Source organism: Triticum urartu, chromosome 3 (genome assembly GCF_003073215.2).
Source record: "Triticum urartu cultivar G1812 chromosome 3, Tu2.1, whole genome shotgun sequence".
Lineage (NCBI taxonomy): Eukaryota > Viridiplantae > Streptophyta > Magnoliopsida > Poales > Poaceae > Triticum > Triticum urartu.
In genome coordinates this window covers 262035199-262060265 of record NC_053024.1, presented here as the reverse complement: position 1 = coordinate 262060265, position 25067 = coordinate 262035199, and the positions used below count along the sequence as shown (strand labels likewise).

The following is a 25067-nucleotide window of genomic DNA, read 5'->3' as shown; positions in this document are numbered from 1 at the left end:
TGGTCGGGCATTGAGTCTGACTCAACTTCACACCTTATAACACATGCAAGAACGCTTTCTTTGTTTGATCCATTTTAAACTTTTTTAAAACTTTATCAAGGTATGTTCTTTGTGAAAGTCCAATTAAGCGTCTTGATCTATCTTTATAGATCTTGATGCCCAATATATAAGCAGCTTCACCGAGGCCTTTCATTGAAAAATTCTTATTCAAGTATTCTTTTATGGTATTCAGAAATTCAGTATCATTTCCAATCAATAATATGTCATCCACATATAATATCAGAAATGCTACAGGAGAGAGGTGTTTAAAGTAACATAACATGTTACTGTAACATAGCGCTTCCCGAAAAAGAATGAGTATACAACCTAATAAATGAACCAATCTATGACACTACTATTATGTTACTTTGCACTATAAAGATAATAACTTATACTAGTGTCATGCATATGATACTAGTTTAAGTTACTTCCCACTATGACCAGCCTTATTGTTTGTAGAACATATTTATTGTTTGATGTTCCGTGAGCGGCCGAAGAAGCGCCAGCGCTCTCCACAGGCCCAGTCCCCACTCTCTCCCTCCTGACCCCCTCAGCTCAGCCCCCCTCTCTCCTCGAGATCTCCCACGGGCCAAGGCCAGGAGCCAACAAACGCAAGGCCACCGCCGCCTCTGCGCCTACGCAGTCGCCGTTCTGCGATCTTGCCCGCCGCCGCCCGGAGATATGGCGAAGGCGTTTTACGCGGTAGGTTTCTGGATCCGGGAGACCGGTCAGGCCCTCGACCGCCTCGGCTGTCGCCTCCAGGGGAACTACTTCTTCCACGAGCAGAGTAAGCATAAACACCTTCCCTCGCCCCTAATAATCCTACCTTTCGCCCCTCCCTCGCCGATTTCTGCAGATACTTCGGGCATCGCGTGGATTCGGTCTTCTCTGGCGGTCCCAAATGAGTGAGCATTTCGGGATTGCCGCCTAGGGTTAGGGACGGTTCAGGAAATATTACGGTCATGTGTGCCCCATTAGGTTGGGGTTGGTCTAGGGTTATCTATTCTTAGGTCATCGTGCATTCGTCGTTAATTCACATGCTAAGATTCGAATTCAAATTGAGGTGTCTTTCTACGCAGGTTGCTTCATAGTGTGCTAAAATTATGGAGGTGGACAGTTGTATGGATTATGGATCATTCTTTGGTAGAACTTGCTACTTACCCAATTGTTTATACCAATGGGATATTAACTGAAAGTCCTGAATATGTCAAATTGCTATCCGCAATATCTATTATCGTTAGGTATTTGCCATGATATTGGGATGCTATACGAATAGCTGTAGTTCTGTTAAACATTCTTGAGCTCCTTTCTGCCCCCTTTATCGTTCTAGGCCTTTTTATTTACCATACCAGGTGAGCTGAAACTCGAGGAATTCCTGTCCAAGACGGGGGTTGTGGTTGGAGTTTAATAATGTTTTTGATAATTTGTTTGTTTCAAATAACTTATATCGTTATTGGTAAGATTTACCTTTATCTTTACAGATAGTCGGTCATGGCTTTTGAGATTTTACATGATGTCAACTAAAATTTTAGAAGTTCTAGAGCTGTCGATGATGGTTTCCTCCGACGAGTTGATGCTCACTAAGATGCTTGAAGATAATTTAATAGCTCCAGTTCTGTTATCATCGCCATGGACCATCCTACTCCATTTATTGTTTGAGGTTTTACTCATTCTGTTGCAAAATGTAGGGCGTGTTTTTATCGGTTTAAGACAAGACTTTGACCACAACAGTCACTCCATAAGTATGCAATGTTATATGATTTTTTGTACTCAAAATTATTTCCTTATAATTGTGATTTTGAATAACACAACCAAATTTTAACATACTAATTGTTCGTCAAAAGCCCCCTAGGTAGCTGGTGCTGCAGCTTGCTTGTTAGAATTATCTCTTGTCGCGATTGACTATTGCCCCGACCAGGGATCGCCATTTACATCTGTCTTTGATTCAAATACTCCCTCCGTTCCTAAATATTTGTCTTTTTAGAGATTTCAAATGGACTACCACATACGGATGTATATAGACATATTTTAGAGTGTAGATTCACTCATTTTGCTCCGTATGTAGTCACTTGTTCAAATATCTAGAAAGACAAATATTTAGGAACGGAGGGAGTAGAAATTAACACTGGTAGTTTGCTTTCAAAAGACTCTTAATCTCCTGAATCTACAATACTCTAGTATGCAAGCAATTGTACCCTTAAATTATTAACTCTTTGAGTAAATTGCACAATAAACGTAGCATTTAAGTTTTCCTTCCGCATGACACAATATCTTTGGCAATCTAGTATTGGATCTGACTTGCTTACAGCCCCCACTCGCAGCCATGTCTCAAAATGCTGGCTGGCCGTGGACTGTGGTGGTATCTGATGTGTCTCGTTGGAGTAGTCTCTCTGTTGCACAGCAGACCCCAAGACACGCTGTTCAATCTTAGCCTCTCAGGCTGCGCCAATCTCCCATGTCAACACTGTTGCCACCGTATCAGCCCAGAATCGTGCCTGTAGCTAGTTCTGCTCTGTCAGTAAGCTGGCCTACGCAGACAGTTTGTTTAGGTGATATAAAGCGCTTTCCTTTGGCAGAGGATTGGCTGATTGTGGATGTATTTCTTAGAGGTTTTGTTTTATACAAATGAGTTCGGTATACATGGTGAATTGTGCAATTTGCTCCGGTACTGTACCCGCTGCTCCCGAGAGCGACACAAATATGACTGGACACTTTTTGGTTCTGCACATTTCTCCCTAATCGATCCATTATCCTTGGATGTGCATATGTTGTGTTCACCCCTTGCTTGTATATCTGATGATGTTATTTTTGCTGTTTTCTGCTGGATTGTTTTTATATATTTGTAGGCTTAGTAATTCCGTGTTAGCATTTTGATTGTGCATCTCCTGAATGATATCTAAGTATGTCACATTTCAGTAAAAAAGGCATTGACATTTCACTTACATCGACTATCTTCTTTGAGCACTTAATCTCTGATCAAGCTCATGAATTTGTGTTTCCTCTTCATGTCACACTCTGGATAAAATTATCCATCTGTAAGTTTTTTCTTCATCTGCATATTAGCTTTCTGTGGCTGTGAAGTGGCAGATAACTCGGAGACACTTTTTGATTACCTGATCTTCTGCATCTTTATCTTCAGGATGCTGCTTATGTTCTGCACTGCATCTAATTATTATGGCCATGTTTTATGTTGACATATGTTATAATTGTTTGTGCTGTTGTGAGCAACTACACCTATAAAAGTGCTAACATGATTTTGTTTTGGACCTTTCCAGTTTCAAGGCATCGCACACTTATGAACATCTTTGACAAAGCCCCTCATGTTCACAAAGAGGCATTTGTCGCTCCAAGTGCATCCCTTATTGGCGATGTTGAAGTTGGGCAAGGGTCTTCAATTTGGTACGGATGCGTCTTAAGAGGTTTGTGCTCAGTGTTCCAGTGAGCATCATTTTGATCTTCTTTGCTAAATTAACGGGTGCTTCCAAATTGTGCCTGTATTCAGATTTGACTGTACCAAAATGTGTGATAGTAATCACCCCGTTGTGCTGCGTTTCTTTTCCAATAGTCTTCCGGCTCTTATCTTATGCAATTTACTTTCTAGTTCTGGTTCTATATTATTCTTGGCTAGCATATCTTTCGTTATTTGTTATTTCTATACATAAATAAATACATCATCCAAGACAAATAAGCAACAGTTCTGTGGCTAAATGCACCATGCATATCCATTTGCATCGTCTTGTTGCAGATAATGTTGAGAAGGGTGAGTTCAGTGTACATTAGTTGTAGCCTTGTAGGTGCGGTGGGCGTGCACAGTCCATGGTTTATTATTCCCTTAAATATGCAGTTGAATTTAACAAAATACCCAGCAGTATGAAGATTTGAAGAGATAGACCCCATGGATTTTAGTAACTAGATATTAGACAGATGATTGATTCGTAGCTCCACCAGTGGGTGATCATGATCATGTCTTTCCATCTCCATGTTTTTTTTTGCCTTGCCACCTTATGCAAACGTTGACGCCTGAGTGCAGCTAGTTTTTCTTTCACTAGATCTATTTGATCCATGCTGGAATTTCTCAGTATACAAATAATTTAAATTCCCAACTTTAAGATTTGCCGTTTACTGAAAATTGCAAAAAAGGGAAACTACAAGGAGGATACGGCATGATGGCCCACCTGTCATTTGCAGTAAAACGCAGATGATCTGTTGCTGTGTTGTATTGTAAACAAGAATATCGTTTGAAGAAAAAGGAAAGAGAGGGGCTCTCAGCTTACAATGAAGAGCAAGCAAGAAATGTGATCTTTCTTGTCCCTCGACTCCCTTACAAAAGGCATGATGCAAGTCCAATTTCAGGGGTTTGTTCATTGAACAATCGTAGCAGCACGTTATCCGAGGAGGATAAATAGTGATGCTACTCTTCCTCACCAGTTCTATCAGTCCACTGCCTCTTTCTCTCCCATAACCCACAACTCTGACTGCAGTTTTGATTTTGTTCTTTGTGGTGCCTTGAAGGCGCCGCCATTGTGGTGCCTCACACGAGTTGATGATTCGGCACCGGGTTAGGTCTAGGCATGTTCATGACCCCCAGCGGCGTGCTTTCTTGGTGTTTGTATTTTGTGTGTTTTTCAATGCTTGTCTTCAGTGTGATACTCCATATTTGTGTTCCTTCATGTTGTTATGTTGCTTAGTCTAGGTTTCAAGTCTATCACTTAGGATGGATGGTGTTATATCTCTTGTAACAGATGCCAATATCCTGCAGCAACGGTGACATAATATTATTGTGTGGACACCGTCGTTGTTTGTGCCTCACCATCTTTCAGATTTAGCTATTTGTTGAGCTAATGTTTTCATAAGCAGTAGAACTAATGCCATATCAATCCATGATCTTCTATGCTTCGTTATATCTACTTGTTACTACTTTCTCCAGGTTTATTATATAGCCCCCCACGTATTTTGGGTCAAACTTTGACCATATGTTTAACTAATAAAATAGAGATAAGCCCACTTTTCAATCCTTAACTAACCAGATGGTTTAAGAATCAACCCTGAACTCATTAACCGGTTACTGCATGACCTCCAACTTATCCCATCGCCCCCCTTAACCGGGCGAAAACTGTTTTTTTGCTCATGCGGCTGGTATTTACCGAGTCGACCGCCTCATCGGCATTACAATTTGCCATGTCAGCTAGCTCACTAAAGGCACCGAGTCGCGGCGCCTCACTCCCCAACCCTTCACTCTATTACCCCAACGCTAGACGGCAGACTGACGAACGGTGGCGCTACACATCCGATACGTGCTACCCTCTCCACCCCCTTGCCACGGCCCCAAACCAAGAGCATGGTGGGGCTTCAACGTCGGTGTTGTCCATGCACGATGTTGAGCCGGTTCATCTCATGGCTGCTCACCCAGTATGCCATGGCGGGGTGCGCGGCGGCCAACGCGAGTCAGAAGAGGACGTCGGCAGCTGTGACTAGAACGGTGGGGAGATGGAGTAGAGCGGGACCAACAACAATGGAGAGTGGGCTTGTGGGGGGTGCTTCCCGCTCACGATTGAGCATTTCAACATGCTAAGAGGGATTAGAGGAAGCTCTTGGAGGAAGGGACCAAGAGGAAGCCCCTCTTGATTTGCGAGGCTGCGGCGGTGTCCTCGGCCGGAGAGGAAGAAGGCTAGCATGGGAGAAATTGCAGCTCGGGGAGCTCGATTGAGAGTGATCGGAGTTCGGTGGCGAAGCGTGGCATGATCGGGTTGGCTTATTTGCAGGCAGTCGTCGGTGCGCCATGGGCGGCACGCATGGTTGCATGTGGTAGGAAGCAGCGATGAGCGTTCTTAGTCTTGTTGTGGCTTAGCGATGGTTCTAGAGGCTTGGTCAAGGCTAGGAAGGCTGTGAGGACCAAGTGGAGCAAGCCAATGCTGCGGGGCTGCAACATCGATGCCGCAATGTCTCACGCAATCGAGTTGTTCGACATGCTCTCCTGAGCTTTGGAGGAGAGAAATGTCGGGGAGAAAGAGGAGCAATGGAGGGGTGTAGTTGCAGGTTCCAGGGGAGGCTGAGGGGCATACATGGCGCATGTGGTGTGCCAGCACCAGTCTTGCCACACCCAAATGCCGGTTTGGCTGGGTGTTAGTGTAACTTCTGATCCGACAGTACTCTCGGTGTTGGTTTTGAAACCCTAACTTGTAAACTCCAGTAGCCAAAGCAACGTACGTGCAAGCTAACCTCACAAGCAGCCAAGCAGGCAGCTTAATTGATAGTAGCTAGCTAGCTCGTACTTGCCGGCGACTTGTATTACACAGGATCGATTCGATCTTTGGCAGGACGTAGCGACTTCTTTCGATAGAACGAACACAAAAACGAATTGATGTGATGGCCACAGGTGCGTGTCGCACCTGTTGAATACTTTGTATTGCTTTTCTCTTCTCTAATTTTCTGGTTACAAGGAGCACCCCTGGGGTGCTTTTTATACACGTCCATAAGGGACTATGGAAATAGACTAGGACTAGGAATCCTAATACTACTAGGACTCGCACTTACTCTTTTTCCTAATCCTACGTGTACTGAGGCAACGTGGTTAACTTCTACATTCACCTCCTTAACCTTGTTGCTTGACTGCATCTCATGTACTCCGACTTTGTTCCTCATCTCGGTGAACTTCTGCCGACCAAGGGACTTCGTGAGAATGTCGGCAAGCTGCTCCTTCGTGTTCACGTGCTGGACTTCGATCATCCCTTCCTCAATGCACTCCCGGATATGGTGGAACCGGGTATCTATGTGCTTGCTCCTCTCGTGATGAACCGGATTTTTGCACAAAGAGATTGCAGCTTGGTTGTCAATCTTCAATGACACCTTCTGCACCTCCCACTTTGCAAGATCAGCTAGGAGTCTTCTCAGCCACACTGCTTGACAAGCCGCCGTGCTTGCCGCTATGTATTCTGCCTTGCATGAAGACAACGCAACCACCTTTTGTTTCTGAGAATTCCAGCTGATAGGATTTGGGCCAAGGTAGAATATCATGCCCGTGGTGCTTTTCCGGTCATCCACATCACTTGCCATGTCACTATCTGAGTATCCATGAAGGATCAACCCTTCCTTTCCCTTTCTGTACGTGCAGCCAAGATTAATAGTGCCTTTCACATAGCGCAAAATTTGCTTGACCGCGCTCATGTGCTCGGTTGTCGGATTCTCCATGAAACGACTCACGATCCCGACTGAATAAGCCAAGTCAGGTCGGGTATGCACCAAATATCTTAGGCTGCCCACAACGCTTCGATACATTGTGGTGTCCACCGGCGGATTTGAGCTACGCTTGCTCAACTTGTGGCGTTGGTCCATTGGAGCTTGTGTCTTGTAGCAATCTGTCATGCTACACTTGTCCAATAACTTGACCGCATAAGCCGATTGACATAGGGAAATCTCCTCGGAGCTTTGCTTCACTTCGATGCCCAAGTAATAGCTGAGTAATCCCAAATCGCTCATGCTAAACTTCTTCATCCGCGCCGCCTTGAAACGTTCAATTTCTTGCGCGCTATCTCCGGTGATAATCAGATTGTCGACATAAACTCCAACTAGCAGGTTTGATCCTTTGGAGTTCTTTGTATAGACGGCGTGCTCGAGGGGGCATCTCTTGAACCCGAGCGAGATCAAACTTCGGTCTAACTTTGCGTTCCAAGCTCTTGGCGCTTGCTTCAACCCGTAAAGTGCCTTCTTGAGCTTGTAAACTTTCGCTTCTTCGCCTTTCTTCTCGTAGCCGAGGGGTTGTTCCACGTACACTTCTTCTTTGCTGCCAAAGCTAGGAGCACTCTCACGGTCTCGATTCGAGCAACCGGTGCAAACACCTCCTCATAGTCAACTCCTTGATGTTGTACGTAGCCCTTTGCGACGAGTCTTGCCTTGTACTTTACAATGGCACCCTTCGTGTCCTTCTTTAACTTGTAAACCCACTTCAAACCTATGGCCTTTTGGTTTGGAGGTCGGGTTACCAAAGTCCACGTGCCATTGCTCTCGATCGCCTTCATCTCCTCATCCATGGCGTGCATCCAACTTGAACTTTTGCTCGCCTCTACGAAGTTCGCCGGCTCCTCAACTCCGAGTAAACACAAATCGGAGCACTCGAGCGTAACTGGCTTTGCGTACTTGTAGACTTTCTTGAGGGTCTTGTAGCGATGAGGCCCGGAAGAATCCGTTGTGGCTTGCGAAGGAGGCGACACAAATTGTGTCGGCGTCGATGCACTTGAGGAAGACGGTCGAGTCTCGGGCGTGGTAGATGCCGGGTCATTGGCATCTGCGTCTTCGGCGTAGTCGTCGTGATCGTGACCATCATCTTGATTGTCATCATCACTATGCGCCTCATTGTCGATGTCGTTGTTGAGATCTCTACCCGTGTCTTGCACATCGTTGTCGCTATCACCTTGCGACCCATGCGCGTCGTCGTTTGGTGTCGGCACCATGATGATCACTACCATTGTGGTCACCTTGGTTGGGCGTCTTGCCAACCACCTGGACGTCCTCCCCTACATCATCATCCGTTGGAAATTCAACCGTGAATATATTACCATTTGGAGCATCGTTGGCTGTTGCGCTCCAATTCCACGCTTGGTTTTCTTCAAATACGACGTTGCGTGAAATCCGTAGACGCTTGGTTCGTGGATCGTAGAAGCGGTATGCCTTGGTGCCGGAACTTCTCTCGTATCCGATGAACACCATCTTGGTGCTGCGATCGGCAAGCTTTGAGAGATGCGGCTCCGCCGTCTTCACATGCGCCACACACCCGAACGTTCGTAGATGAGACACATTCGGCTTCCGTCCGTAAATTGCTTCATACGGAGTCTTGCCGATCACCGCCTTCGTTGGAGCCCGGTTGAGAAGATAGACTGCTGTCGAGACAGCTTCTCCCTAAAATGTCCCTGGCAGATTCTTGCTCTTGAGTAAGCTCCTTGCCATGTCAACGGCGGTTCGATTGCGCCTTTCAACAACCCCGTTCTGCTGCGGCGTATAAGGTGCCGTGAGGAACCTCTTTATGCCAATCTTCTCGCAGTAGTCGTTGAACTCGTTCGACGTAAACTCTCCGCCGCGATCTGTCCGTAGAGCGCGAACCTTCAACTTGTGTTCCATCTCTGTTGCAGCCTTTAGCTTCTTGAATGCTTCAAACACCTCATCTTTAGATCGTAGGAGAACGACCCACATATATCTCGAGTAGTCATCTACCACAAGGAAGAAGTACTTCTTTCCTCCATGAGTTGCTGGGGTGATAGGGCCACATAGATCACCATGGAGCAGCTTGAGTGCATGACTTGCATGATAGGTAGACTGAGCAGGGAATGGCCTGCGGTGTTGTTTTCCAACGAAGCACCCATCACATACTCGATCAACATGGTCGATAAACGGCATCCCAGATACCATCTCCATCTTCGACATCTTCTTCAAGGCGTAGAAGTTAACGTGTCCAAATCTAGCATGCCATAACCATGAATCGTCATCACTCTTGGCGAGCCAACACTCTGGTTGAGATTGATCAAAGTTGAGGATATAGAGCCTGTTCCGTGTGCGATTAACATGGGTTAGCACGTTTTGGAGGTTGTCGAAGATCATCAACACTCCGTTCTCAATATCCACCTTGCATCCATTCTTGTCAAGTTTCCCGACAGAGATGATGTTGTTGCGAAGCTGTGGGATGTAATACACTCCGGTGAGTATGCGATGTTCTCCTATGAGACCCTCGAAGAGGACAGAACCTTGCCCGCAAATCTCCACATTTGAACCATCACCGAACTTGACCGAGCCTTGAACATCATATTCCAGCTCGAGAAACTTCTCCTTGCACCCCGTCATGTGGTTACTGGCACCTGTGTCTAGATACCACGACATGTTCTGACTCCCGGATAACTTTGGTGTTACCTTTTTCCCATGAAGTAGCACCTTCCGGTTTGGCTTCGCAACTGCTGTTTGGACGAGATCACAAACTTCGGCCATCAGAAGACCTGGACGTACGTCTTCCTGCTTTGCCAAATTTGCCTTGATCTCCCGCTTGTTAGGCTCCGGACAATCCTTCGCAAAGTGACCCATCTCGTTGCAGTTATAGCACTTGACCTCGGACATATCCAAGTTCCGTGGCTTCCGCTCTTTAGATCGGTCCACCTTACCATGACTTTGTGGCTTGCCTTTTCCTTTGCCTTTTCCGGTTTGTTCGCCACGCTTCGTGTTGTTTGAGCCTTCACCACCGTCACGCCTTCCTTTGCTACTTGGGGCCTCCCAATCTGCGCGCGAGTACATGAGTTGGTCACCACCTCCTCCTTTGCCTTTCCGACAGCCACGAGCATTCTCTTCCCATGTCCGCAAGCGTCCGATCGCCTTCGTTATGGTCATGTCGTTGATGTCGTAAAGCTGCTCGAGCGTGCCGATGATGAACGTGAATTTATCAGTCATCGAACTAAAAAACTTCTCCACAATCTTGGCTTCCTCGAGCTTCGCACCAAGCGCGCGGATCTCTCCCACCAATGTAGTCAGACGCATGGCATAGTCGTTCACCGATTCAGTTTCCTCCATCTGCAACTTGTGAAATTGGCGCTTCAGCACTTGTGCCCGAGCCTTCGTGACGCGATCTTCTCCAATCCTCATCTCTTTGAGTGCGTTCCATGCCTCTCTTGCTGTCTCGAACTCCGCCAATGTCATCAGCACAGAATCCGGCACAGACTGGGCTATGGCGGCCATGGCACCTTCGTCGCACTCCTGGTCAAAGTCGTCGTCCGTGATGGCCTCCCACACTCGAAGGGTTCGGAGAATGATCTTCATAATCACCGCCCACACGCCGTAGTTGGCGTCGGTGAGCATCGGGTACTGGATGGGGATATTGCGATGCGCCAGTACGTTGGCGCCGCCCGTTCCGCCACCACTAGTCGCTGACTTGCTGCCCTTCTTCACCTTGTCGCTGTTCTTGTTCGCCTTGGAACCGCCGTTGCCAGACTTGACTGACTCAGCGTCGCTGTCCGTCATCGTAGATCGTAGATCGTCGAGGCTCTAGATAACAAGTGTTGGTTTTGAAACCCTAACGCTCTGTTTGGATGTAGACATTCAAGACCTGGATATTGCATTGGCTCCAATGCCTAATATCCCAAGGCATTGGTATTGAGCTGCAATGCCACACTTTGTGTTTGGATGTTCTTGTATTGGGCACTTGGAATTCAAGGGACGGAGGAATGCCAAATCTTGTTTGGATGCGCATAGTGTAGAATTGGGCATTGTGAAATGTATGAACAATATAATAATTTCTTGTACAAGTTTGGAAATTAAATCTGATCATCATGCCATACATTTGAGAGATTATTGTATTATAATACATAAAATTGCATGCAAATAAAATACAAGAAAAATTGGCTGAAAAGTGTACATAGGCAACATGAACATATTATCATGCACTGGACAAGTTCCAACTCCTCAAAAACATGAAAAATAGGCTGAAAACTGTACATTACAGTAGTATACAGCAGCATATTATGATGAACTTGATAACACAATCAACTGTTCAAAAACATGAAAAATTAGGCTGAAAACTATATGTAACAGCCACATATCATGATGAACTTGAGAACATCAATTTGTCCAAAAACTATCATCAACAACAACATATTATGATAACCTTGCCAACAACATTACATATTATAACATGTCTCACACCATCCAGAACACATAGCAAGTCTTGTGCATAACAACGCAACTTTAGGACAAGTTTAGAAGTCTCTCACAAACTAGGAGAAATAAGAGTAGCAACACACATACATATTATAACATGTCTCACACCATCCAGAACACATAGCAAGTCTTGTGCATAACAATGCAACTTTAGGACAAGTTTAGAAGTCTCTCACAAACTAGGAGAAATAAGAGTAGCAACACACATACATATTATCAATCAAGAGCCATTCTACTAATTCAACATCAACAACCATTCCTTCCTGATGTTCATGGGAAGCTCAAGAAGCGCTTGGTACAAGCGTTCGCTAAGGATCAACTTACCATAAGATCGCAAGATGTCACCACGAGCTAGATCAGGGATCATCTCAAGTGTCGCAAGGATTTCAGCAGGAGGTGTAACTTGGGGCAGAGGTAAAGGCTCGAGTGACTTCAAAGCATCATGAAATGAGCCTTTCATATCCCCAAGAAGGCACAGGATGGCATCACCAGTTCGCTGTTTTTTTGTGGCACTTCAGGAGAGGCTTCATTGGGTTCCGTAGTTGGTTCTACAACAGTTTCAGCACCAGTGACAGCGCCTTCACCATTTGCATGATCTTTTGAGTATATGGTGGTGATAGCATCCCAATTCTTAATGACCCTGTTCTTGTAAAATCCTACTTTCTTGTTAGCCTGCACACACACACAAAAAAAAAAAGAGAGAATTGTCAAACAAAGGTAGATCTTACATATGTACAATATAATCAAAATGTGGAAAGGATAAGTTTCTTACCACGACATATTTAAGCCACACATCTTCACTATCAATTGACAGCTTGTTATTGACCCAATCCCACCCAAATCCACTTTGAGATAGCATCTTGCTAATGGCCTCGTAGTGCTTTTCAAAGGTTTTGCACCTTGAACTGATGTTTTCCTTTGTGATGGTCACAGAGCACTTCTCACGCACATTACCTATAACAGCATTGTAGACATGGGACTTCCATCCGTTCTGGGCATGATCGCCATTGTTGTGATGCTCAACAAGGACCTTGAGTAGTGCAGTGTCCATTTCATCTGTCCATGTGAGGTAATTTCTACCAAATTTTTTTCCACCTCCTTCAGCCATGGTCCTACAAGAAAATTCATGCACATAATATCCAAACACAAAGACAACATAAGGTGCATGTAAGTTGAAACACAAAGACAGCAAGGTAATGTCACACACACACACACACACACACACACATATATATATATTAATTTCATAATATGAGGCATGTACAGAATACCCAAAAGGCACACATTCCACCAAAGTCATATCAAGGTTGATCCACACATCCCACCAAAGTCATATCAACTAGCTAGCACAAAAGAGAACACCATTATCTAGTCGACCCGCACATCCTACTCCAACTCTAGTTCAGCATGTCTCACGAGGTACTCGTCAAACATGTCATTAGCTAGCTGCTCTCTAAAGTTGGTCCATGAAGTGCTGACTTGAACACTCCTAATTAAGTTAGCATCATCTAGAGGATCATCTTCGGAAGAGGATCATCCACACATCTCTAAAGCTGAACCCTCCCAGCCAGGCAAGACATACATAAATTTCATATTCCAATCAACCACACCAAGCATGTTAGTGCTGATAGCTTGCTTCCTGTTCCTATATCTCCCTTGGTCACACACGGGCACACAAACATCAACATGACACCCATCTAGCGCTCCAAGTGCATTGCCAAACCACTTCCATTTGTAATCATCAGGTGGCTGAGTAGAAGGATCAGGAAGCTTAATGAACTCCGCGGTTAGAGATAGAATCGCTGTTAATACATTGTCAAAGTGGGTACTAATAGTCCATAAGGAGCGCTTGTAAGTGCCACACAGAATCCTCATTTTGATACCATGGCCAACTACCAACAAGAACATTGCCACCTTTTCTTCCACGAAAACATAGACACTGTCATGAAGACCAGCCCTCTCACGCAACATGGTGCATAAGTCATGGAAGTTTCTTTTAGTTAAATGCAACTGATCATAGCATGTTACTTCTGCCCCATCATACATTCCTTTTAGCAAATACTTCCGATGAATGTTCTTTTCCTCATCGTCACTAAAACTCCCTAAATCCCTTGGTGCCCTCCTCGTACTAAGATATGCTATCCCACGAAGAAACGATTCAAAGTACAGTTTGGTCAAAACTATCCGTCTCCTCTTTCTTCTTTTGTTCTCCTCGTTTATGTAAGCAACCAAGTCCATGTCAGACATGGTGCAGCTACATTACATTTCACAAATTAGACATTCATGCCTCATTCAATCACACAAGTAAATATACAAAGACATGGTACAGCAAGCATTTCAAAAATTATGCTACGGCTAGCTATTAAGGACAAGTCATCAATCAGCCATACGACATAAGCAAGCAAGATACAATCAGGCATATAAGACAAGCTATCAAAAATTGTTGTAGTAATTTATGCTACAACAAGCTATCAAAATTTCAGCAAGCATTCAGTCATTTAAGACAGGGCACAACAAGCATTCACTATATTGTCAAATGCTGATTCTAGTTCTCTTCACCACATGAATGCATGGCCAAACAAAACTTATTTTTTCCTTACTGATAGCAAAAATTATCTTTGAACATACCTTCAGTTGGTCTACAGGGATGTGCCAATCCAAAACAAATAACCTGTAGCAGAGTTAATTTAAGACAGATTAGTATCTTAGTATGCAAACATATTGGGGAGGAGGGACGAACTGTGATGGGGAAGAGGGGGAGCAGCCATCAGATCTGAATGGGAGGGAGGGGAGGTCATGGGATTAGGGTTGAGTAGGAGAGGGAGAAGGGCAGATGGGGGGTGGTAGATGGACGGAGCTACCGCTGGTAGGGATGGGAGAGGGACAATCCAAGGGACGGGTCGCCGGCAGCCATCGGACCTGAAAGGGCTGGGGAGATTGGGGAGGGCAGGGGGAGATGAAGCACGAGGAGAAGGCCTACCGGAGCAAGGGGAGAAGGAGGAGGAGGAGCGGGAGATGGAGGAGACCTGCCGGAGATGGGAAAGGAGGAGGACGGCGGCGGGAGATGAGCACCCACCTGCGCCGCCGCTGTTTTCCCGCGCCGCTTCTCCTGCGGCCTGTGTTCTCTGTTTTCGGGGGAGGAACGGGGAGGGTTGAAGAGGTAAGCGAGCCAGACTGGGCAATTTCAGCCGAAAACAGAGCGGGGAGGCAAGGTATTCGCGCGGGCACTCGCTAGTCTTGGCGCGCTGTGTCCAATATCAGGCTACGATGCCACGACCGAATACCCAGTGCATCCAAACGCTGGCATTCGGGAGCTACAAATGCCAAATGCCAATATTACCTCCCAATCCATACATCCAAACATATCGTAACTTGTAAACTCCAGTAGCCAAAGCAACATATGTGCAAGCTAACCTCACAAGCAGCCAAGCAGGCAGCTTAATTGATAGTAGCTAGCTAGCTCGTACTTGCCGGCGACTTGTATTACACAGGATCGATTCGATCTTTGGCAGGACGTAGCGACTTCTTCCAATAGAACGAACACAAAAACGAATCGATGTGATGGCCACAGGTGCGTGACACGCACCTGTTGAATACTTTGTATTGCTTTTCTCTTCTCTAATTTTCTGGTTACAAGGAGCACCCCTGGGGTGCTTTTTATACACGTCCATAAGGGACTATGGAAATAGACTAGGACTAGGAATCCTAATACTACTAGGACTCGCACTTACTCTTTTTCCTAATCCTACGTGTACTGAGGCAACGTGGTTAACTTCTACACTCGGAGGGGTATGGTGGATAGCTAAATTTGTTCGGAGGGATGTACGAGTGGCAGATCGGAATGGCTACACACAAGACACAAGGATTTGCCCAGGTTCGGGCCCTCTCTGATCTCTAGCCAGCACAAGCAATACAACTCTCAGTAGACAACACAAGGATCTCATCAATGGCTCAAAAACCTTGCACGGTACATACCCAAGTATTAGTCAACACTCGAGACAACATAAAACAGCTCCTACATACACAACATAAAAAGAGCCACTAGCTATAATATAAAACAACCAATACCTTGAGGCAAAGAGACATTTTTCCAATAGCCCCTACTCATGATTGTGGCATGAGTTAACTTTCCTTTCTTTGTTCTTGTGTGCTTGCATTCTTCCCAAGCATCACTACAAACCATTGCTCTTAATTCCTTCTTAGCAACCGAACTTTGCAAAGTAACAAATGCTGAAGCAAATCTTGTCACTCCTGGTCTCACAATGTCTCTCTCTTTTGTATAAGACCTTGTCAAGGACAATGTTTTATGATGTGCATAAAGGAAAATAATCAGCTCCTTTGATTTAGTGATTCTAACACCAAACTTTTCAGACGATGTTGGACAAGCTTCTCTTCAATCGGCGCTACCCCAACTCTATCTCGTATATCATCATTCCGGATTCGGTCCTTGTGTGGCCACACATCCATCTCAACATGCACATCTCCGCCACACCTAACTGTTGAACATGTCACCTTTTAGTCAGCCAACACTCAGCGCCATACAACATTGTGGGTCAAACTGCCGTCCTATGGAACTTGCCTTTTAGCTTTTGTGGCACTCTCTTGTCATAGAGAATGCCAAAAGCTTGGTGCCACTTCATCCATCCAGCTTTGATTCGACGATTCACATCTTCATCGATATCCCCATCCTTTTGCAGCATAGACCCCAAATATCTAAAGGTGTACTTCTGAGGCACCACCTGCCCATCAAGGCTGACCTCCTCCTCGTGGAAGCAATTCAACATTGAATTGAAATTTTCTAGCACTGCCCATGCACAAACAGATGGACAAATGGAAGTGGTGAACAAGTTTTTGGGTAATCTGATCCGTTGCATTGGTGGAGAAAGAAAGGGACAATGGGATTTGGCTTTATCTCCTGCAGAGTTCTACAATAACTCCAAGCATAGGTCCACAGGAAGGAGGCCTTTTTCCATTGTCTACACTAAATTTCCAACATATGTGGTGGACCTGGTGAAGCTACCATCAAGGGGAAACTCAAAATCAGCATTGTCCTTTGCTGATAATTACACTGAGTTATTTGAAGAGATTTGTGGTGTTTTGGAAGCACAAAATCAGAAATATAAACAACTTGCTGATTGCAAAAGGAGGCCAAAATCATTCCAAGTTGGTGATAAGGTGATGGTCTACCTCCGAAAAGAGAGGCTGCCTTTAGGTGTTAAAAGGGAAGCTTAGGCAGCGAAGGTGTGGGTCCTTCTCTACCATGAGGAAGATAAATGATAATGCCTATGTGATAGATCTTCCAAGCGACATGGGCAGATCTTCCAAGCGACATGGGCATATCCAACACTTTCAATGTTGCGGACTTGACTCTCTACCATCCAGAAGAAGTGCTCTATGAAGATAACTCGAGGGCGAGTTCGAAACAACCCGGGGAGAATGATGAGGAACAATAGATGAGAAAAATAGAAAAAGGAAACCACATGCTAGATCTGTTTGGCTACTTCTAGATACTTCCACTCTAGTGTAGTATTTCTTCTCTACCCTACCTACTGTTTTCTAGAGTCCTCTAGTTGTGAGTAGCTATGAGTATAATGGTGAATCTTAAGTAATGTTTTCCGGAGTGTTCTAGCCATAACTAGAAGTATGTGAAGACTACCCAAAGCCCTATAAATAGAGGTCGTCACCTCTAGTTTGTACCCAGATGATGTACCCCCACTATCTATAATATATCTTGGTGTTCTTATCTAAGATCTTGGAGTAGATCTTGTGCTCTAGGAGTTCTGGATTGAACTCCTGCTGCCATATTGGCCTACATTCGCCTCTAGAATGATATCTAGCGCAACACGTTGAAGTAGTTCCTTCAACTCTAGTGCTGTACACTTTGTAGCAGCAAGGTGGAGTTGCTCCTCCACAACCTTGTGCTGCTTCACCACCATGCAACTTTTTACTTGACGTTTCACTTGACCAACATGTTGCTTCAATCTGCTTATCCTAATACTGATCTCCTTTCCACACAACCTGCATTTCACCCTCTGTAGATCATCAGGATCATACAAGACTCCAAACTTCCGCCCCATGTCATCTGAAATTTTCTTTTAAATGTTGGAGCACTTGCTGCAGTTGAAGCAACCATAGATTGCTACAAAAATGAATGTTGCATACATATCAGTACACATACCAATCTACAAGTATGTAAAATAAGAATACATCTATATGTTGTTCTACATACATATCAGTACACATGCCAATCTACAGATCTACATGCAAATAAATATATGACTTGCACATCTATATAGATTATAGAATAGCAACAGCAGCAGCAAGCCAGCAACATGGAGCATAAATCAGCAAGCTCATTTATATATGACCTGACAACATTGCCTGTACATGCAAGCAGAGCAGTGAGGAATAGCAACAACTCAATTTCTGCAGCAAACTAGCAACACCTCAAAGTGGTGGGAGGCTACAAAGCATGGATACGGCAGAAACTGCCGAATTGCCGTCCTAGTACTGGGGGATACGGGGACACACGCGGATACGCCGGGATACACGTATCCCGCAGTATCCCATCTTTTCCTAATTAAAAAAAGGCGGAAAGAAATCTGGATACGGCAGATACGGTGTGGACACGGTGGGGACTCGGGAGCCAGCCTCGCTGCCGCAGCCTAGGCTTGAGGCTGCAGCCGCCTGGACTCGCTTCTCTGGTCGCCGGCTCGCTCTTCCCCCGACGAAGAACGTCCATCCAGCAGAGAGGAAGATGGCAAGGCGTTCGAGGACAAGGAAGAAGGACCGGGCAGGGAGAAAGATGGGGACTGCAGCCAGCAGCGAGGAAGAAGATATAAGTGGCGGCGCAATCTTTTTTCTGCTCTCTGCAGCTCTCAGGCGGCTGGAGGAAACAAGAAGAGAAGGGCTAAAGGAGCTGACTAGTCTAGGGTTTCAGGAACTGGACCTTATATGGGCTCTGAGTGGAGAGCTACATGGGTCTGAGTGGAGGGTTCGTATGGGACTATGGGCTGCCCCAAAGTCTTCTATCAATAGAAATGAGGCAACATATATCCAGTAATTCCTTTACAAAAAACATATATCCAGTACAAAATCTCTGATAAAAAATTATCATTAAATCTTTATTACATGCTGTTATTTTTTTCTATATATTGATATACCCTGCCGTATCCCCGAATGGCTGTTTTCGAAAAATGCCGTATCCCGTGTCCCCGTATGTGCGTATCCTCGTCTTTCCGTCCCCATGTCCGTGCTTTTTAGGTGGGAGGAGCAGCAACATACCTTGCTGCTGGACGCCATGGACAGTGCAACGGTGGAGGTGAAGGTGACCTTCATTGGCTTTGGCTGCAGTACTGCAGCAGAGACAGCAGCGTCCGAGGTGAGGGGCAGTGCCGCCGGCTGGTTGGGTGGGGGAGGTGAGCTCGAGCTGCTGAAGGTCGGGGCGCTCGTTTGGGGTGGGGAGGAGGTGGTGGTGGGGGGGGGGGGGGGGGGGGGGGGGGGGGGGGGGGGGGGGGGGGGGGGGTGGGGGGGCTGGCCAGCGGCTGCTTGATTTGTGAGCCGGAGAGGGGAGCTGGAGCCGCAATTTCCCTAGCCCTAAGATGTGGGGCGACTGCAGATATGCACAGCAGCCCAATTAATCGCTGCTCCCTGGATTACTCGGTCTGACGGCCTGATTAATTGGCTGGGCAATAAATGCGGGGAATAGGTGTTATGTTGACCATTGATTTTGGTAGTCAATTCTATGGTCAAATTTTGACCCCAATACAAGGGGGCTTATAAACCCAGACTGAGGAAGTAGTTAATAAAGCTGCTATATGATCTGTTATCTTCCGAATCATTTCCCTCGTGCTGGTAGCTTAATAAAACACTTGAGTTCTTTACTAGAATGTCACCGTGGCTATCACTAGTTAGATGAATGCGTGTGCATCTAACTAGCAGGGGGCGGTAGCACTACAATAATTTATGTTCACAGCTACTAACACAACAACTAAGAAATTTTCAGCAGGATGACAAATCGTTAACACTTTTGGGAATTTTTAAACATGTACAAGTAAGATCTAACTAAGAATTGAAGACCATGGATAGGAATAACACTAGTTCTAGTGCTCACTGCAAGAAAGTAATGGGCGGATGAACAAAAAATCTCACATAGCACAGTCGCAGCATCTGAAAGATGGGGAGACACGCCGCAGCGATGTTTTACGGAGAATAATACCTCCCCACCTTCGTCGTAGGATACGTCTGTTCCTGTCCAGCATATGTGGCTAGTGGAGCGATGCACTTGATACTCTGGTTTAAGTAACACCACTGTGAGCATCACATAGAAAAAATAAGAACACTGACATACCACTCTGTCGGAGGCTGCCCAGACTGTTGTACCCTACACGCTGTAGCAGCACCACCATAGGTATGCATCACCTGTCATAACTCTGCAGAGATCAGCCTAGGCACTGTGCTCTTATCTTGAGATGATAGAGGATATCGATTAGAATGGGATTGGTGAGGGAGATTAGTGCTCTCACTTATCCTCAAGGGGTCTCACAACTGAAAACTGATTAGTGCATTTTGTTCTTGCTCTTCGTTACAGGCAGTGCACTGACAGGTGTGCCTGCCGGAGAAGAAATAAGCTTTGACTGGCTGATGCAAGACACCAGTAAAGATGTTCTTTACCATGAAGCAAATATTTTCATGGAATTTTGTTCTTGCGAAGAAAATGTTTTCATGGAATTGATATCTACAGCTGGAAACACCTTTTCTATTTTATGTATTGTTTACTAGTAGTTCCCAAGTTTATTTATATCCTTATGTATCATACTGTACTGTGAGTGTGTGACTTCAGTTGTTAGTCATGCTTCCTACAAGTTACTTAACATACTTGGTTACAGGTGATGCAAATAACGTTCAAGTTGGATCTGGGACCAATATACAGGATAATTCTGTTGTGCATGTGGCAAAATCTAATCTAAGTGGCAAAGTCTTTCCAACTATCATTGGCGACAATGTCACAGTAGGTAAAAATAGATTTACCTTCTGGTTCTTGTTTTAACCACTGATTTATTCCACAGCCTCACGATGTTCAATTGTTCATTATCTGCTTAGACCAAAGTCTAGTATAGTAAAATTGCTATTGATCTTTTCCGGGGTACTACTTTTCATCAATATCCACAAATATTTTGTTATTGGAGCCCTAATTCTATGGTAAGTAAACTGGAAACAAACATACCAGACAGATATCACTCCGCTACCTTGTTTTTGTTCCAACACAATAGTATAGATAATTTTGAAGACAAGTTTGAGCAATTGAGCAACAACATCAACAACAACAACAAAGCCTTTAATCCCAAACAAGTTGGGGTAGGCTAGAGGTGAAACCCATAAGATCTTGCGACCAATTCATGGTTCGGGCACATGGATAGCAAGCTTCCACGCACCCCTGTCCATAGCTAGTTCTTTGGTGATACTCCAATCCTTCACATCTCTCTTTACAGACTCCTCCCATGTCAAATTCGGTCTACCCCGACCTCTCTTGACATTCTCCGCATGCTTGAGCCGTCCGCTATGCACTGGAGCTTCTGGAGGCCTGCGCTAAATATGCCCAAACCATCTCAGACCATGTTGAACAAGCTTCTCTTCAATTGGTGCTACCCCATCATTCCGGACTCGATCCTTCCTCGTGTGGCCACACATCCATCTCAACATACGCATCTTCGCCACACCTAATTGCTGAACATGTCGCCTTTTAGTTGGCCAACACTCCGCGCCATACAACATTGTGGGTCGAACCGCTGTCCTGTAGAACTTGCCTTTTAGCTTTTGTGGCACTCTTTTATCATAGAGGATGCCAGAAGCTTGGCGCCACTTCATCCATCCGACTTTGATTCAATGGTTCACATCTTCATCAATACCCCCATCCTTCTGCAGCATTGACCCATATGCCCATCAAGGGTAACCTCCTCCTCCTCGCGCCTAGTAGTACCGAAACCGCACATCATGTACTCGGTTTTAGTTCTACTAAGCCTAAATCCTTTCAATTCCAAGGTTTGTCTCCATAACTCTAACTTCCTATTTACCCCCGTCTGATTATCATCAACTAGCACCACATCATCCGCAAAGAGCATACACCATGGGATATCTTGTTGTATATCTCTTGTGACCTCATCCATCACCAAGGCAAAAAGATAAGGGCTCAAAGCTGACCCCTGATGCAGTCCTATTTTAATCGGGAAGTCATCAGTGTCGACATCATTTGTTCGAATACTTGTCACAACATTAACGTACATGTCCTTGATGAGGGTAGTGTACTTTGCTTGGACTTTGTTTGTCTCCATAGGCCTTCTCCAAGTCAATGAACACCATATGCAAGTCCTTCTTTTGCTCCCTGTATCTCCATAAGTTGTCGTACCAAGAAAATGGCTTCCATGGCCGACATCCCAGGCATGAAACCAAACTGATTTTTGGTCACACTTGTCATTCTTCTTAAGCGGTGCTCAATGACTCTCTCCCATAGCTTCATTGTATGGCTCATCAACTTAATTCCACGGTAATTACTAATTAGTACAACTCCGAACACCCCCCTTCTTCTTGAAGATTGGTACTAATATACTCCATCTCCATTCTTCTGGCATCTTGTTTGCCCGGAAAATGAGGTTGAAAAGCTTGGTTAGCCATACTATCGCTATGTCCCCAAGGCCTCTTCACACCTTAATGGGGATACAATCAGGGCCCATCGCCTTGCCTCCTTTCATCCTTTTTAAAGCCTCCTTGACCTCAGATTCCTGGATTCGCCGCACAAAACGCATGCTGGTCTCATCAAAGGAGTTGTCCAGTTCAATGGTAGAACTATCATTCTCCTCATTGAACAACTTGTCGAAGTACTCCCGCCATCTATGCTTAATCTCCTCGTCCTTCACCAGGAGTTGGTCTGCTCCATCCTTAATGCATTTGACTTGGCCAACATCCCTCGTCTTCCTCTCTCGGATCTTGGCCATCTTATAGATGTCCCTTTCGCCTTCCTTCGTGCCTAACCGGCAGTAGAGGTCCTCATACGCCCGACCCCTTGCTTCACCGACAGCTCGCTTTGCGGCCTTCTTTGCCATCTTGTACTTCTCTATGTTGTCTGCACTCCTATCCAGGTACAGGCGCCTGAAACAATCTTTCTTCTCCTTAATCACCTTCTGGACATCATCATTCCACCACCAGGTATCCTTAGCTTCGCTTCTCCTTCCCCTGGACACTCCAAACTCCTTCGAGGCCACCTTACGGATGCAAGTCGCCATCTTCATCCACACATTGTTCGCATCCCCTCCTTCCTCCCAAGGGCCCTCCTTAATGACCCTTTCCTTGAACACCCGAGCTACCCCCCCCTTGAGCTTCCACCACTTTGTTCTAGCGACTTTGGACACGAATCCGAAAGCGGAAGTCAGCAACCACCAGCTTATGCTGAGCGACAACACTCTCTCCAGGTATCACCTTACAATCTAGGCACGCCCGCCTATCTTCTCTTCTCGAGAGGATGAAATCAATCTGGCTGGAGTGTTGGCCACTACTAAAAGTCACCAGATGTGATTCTCTCTTTTTGAAGAGGGTGTTAGCTACGATCATGTCGTAGGCTAGAGCAAAGCTTAAGACATCTTCTCCTTCTTGATTCCTGATGCCATAGCCAAAGCCCCCATGTGCCCCTTCATGAGCTTTTGTGTAAAACCTTGGTAGAGTTAGCATGACATACATTTGTTAGAGGATATGCACCATCAATAAACATTTGTATTGGAAATTTAAACCAATCTGACACCAACCATTGCCTCTCATCTTGCTCACTATCTGAAATGCCAAAACCAATCTGACAACAACCAGTTATCTGCTATTTAGGACCTTCATTCTCGTGTAAAATATTCACTGATAATTCGGATAACATATATATTCCAAACTTTGTTTCGCAGGGCATAGTGCTGTATTACAAGGATGCACTGTTGAGGATGAAGCTTTTGTTGGTATGGGAGCTACCCTGTTAGATGGTGTTGTTGTGGAAAAGCATGGGATGGTTGCTGCTGGAGCCCTTGTAAGACAGAACACGAGGATCCCTTGTGGAGAGGTTGTGCTTTACTTGACCACTATTGTTTGGATTCTTATTTAGGTCATCTCAGACACGTTTGCTCATCTGGTTTTAATTAACTACCGGTTATTTATGATAAGGTATGTCTGAATCTGGATTAGCATGTGTTAAGAGAAGACCCCATTTTCTTAGATACAAAAAACCCTTTTGACACTACTAGATATTGTGACATGCTTCATGATGCTTTTTTTGGGGGTAATTGCATTTTTCAGTGACTTTGATGCCATGCATTTATGCATGGATGAAACAAAAAAAAATGCTTCATAACTCTTGTTTGATAATCTTATCTCAGCAAGTGCTCTGTTGTTGACTATCTCTGTTCAATTTAGGTATGGGGTGGAAACCCTGCAAAATTTCTGAGGAAGCTCACAGACGAGGAGATCGCTTTTATTGCGGAATCAGCTGCCAACTATTCCAACTTAGCCAAGGCACATGCTGTTGAGAATGCTAAACCCTTGGAAAAGATTGATTTTGAGAAAGTGCTGCACAAGAAATTTGCTCACGAGGGCGATGAACACGATTCCATGCTTAGTGTCACTCGAGAGGTCCCTCCAGAGCTGGCGCCCCCCAGTCCTACTCCTGCCCAATAAGCTTTTCTTATCACCACCTTCAGTTTGGATTCTTATATCTCTATCTGTCCAGTGAGTTTGGCAGTTTACTTTTACTTCAGTAATTTTGGGTCAAGCAATATTTCTAAAGCTGACCATGTACTTCAGTTTCTGTATTCCATATGTTCAAGATCCATGGAACAAATAGATCCATTTCGCACAAATTTACCAGTAGCATGCGCTGTGTGCATAGTTTACTCTGGCTGAAATTGCGAGATGCACTGGAGGCAGCACATGAACTGTTGGCCTGTAGTTAAATGCTTAATTGAATAAATATTTTGATAACAAAAGGTACTGAAGGATAAATTTTATTGGTGAATTGGTTGGTGTTGGATTTATGTTTGTCTGTACTCTCTTCGATCCATGTCAGTTGCCGTTGATTTAGTATAACTTTAGTACAAAGTTGGACTAAAGCAGGACAATTAATATGGATTGGAGGTAGTACAAGTATTTCTGAAACAACTGAATCTTCTGTTTCTCTTAGTTCTACTCCCTCCGTTCTAAATTACTCGTCGCAGAAATGGATGTATCTAGAACTAAAATACATTTAGATACATCCATACCTGTGACAAGTAATACGGAACAGAGGGAGTAGTACGGTAGCGTTCCCTGGTAACGGCCAT

General features: G+C 45.0%; 1 protein-coding gene across 1 annotated transcript; it reads left to right on the top strand.

Annotated features, from left to right (window-relative positions):
* Window positions 1–523: 523 nt before the first annotated feature.
* On the top strand, window positions 524–24763 carry LOC125543785 (gamma carbonic anhydrase 1, mitochondrial-like). The gene is made up of 5 exons (XM_048707251.1): window positions 524–826; window positions 3315–3458; window positions 20613–20738; window positions 23664–23815; window positions 24166–24763. Exons 1-5 carry the CDS (start codon window positions 721–723, stop codon window positions 24424–24426), a joined length of 789 nt encoding a protein of 262 aa, XP_048563208.1. The 5' UTR covers window positions 524–720; the 3' UTR covers window positions 24427–24763.
* The last annotated feature ends 304 nt before the right edge of the window (window positions 24764–25067 follow it).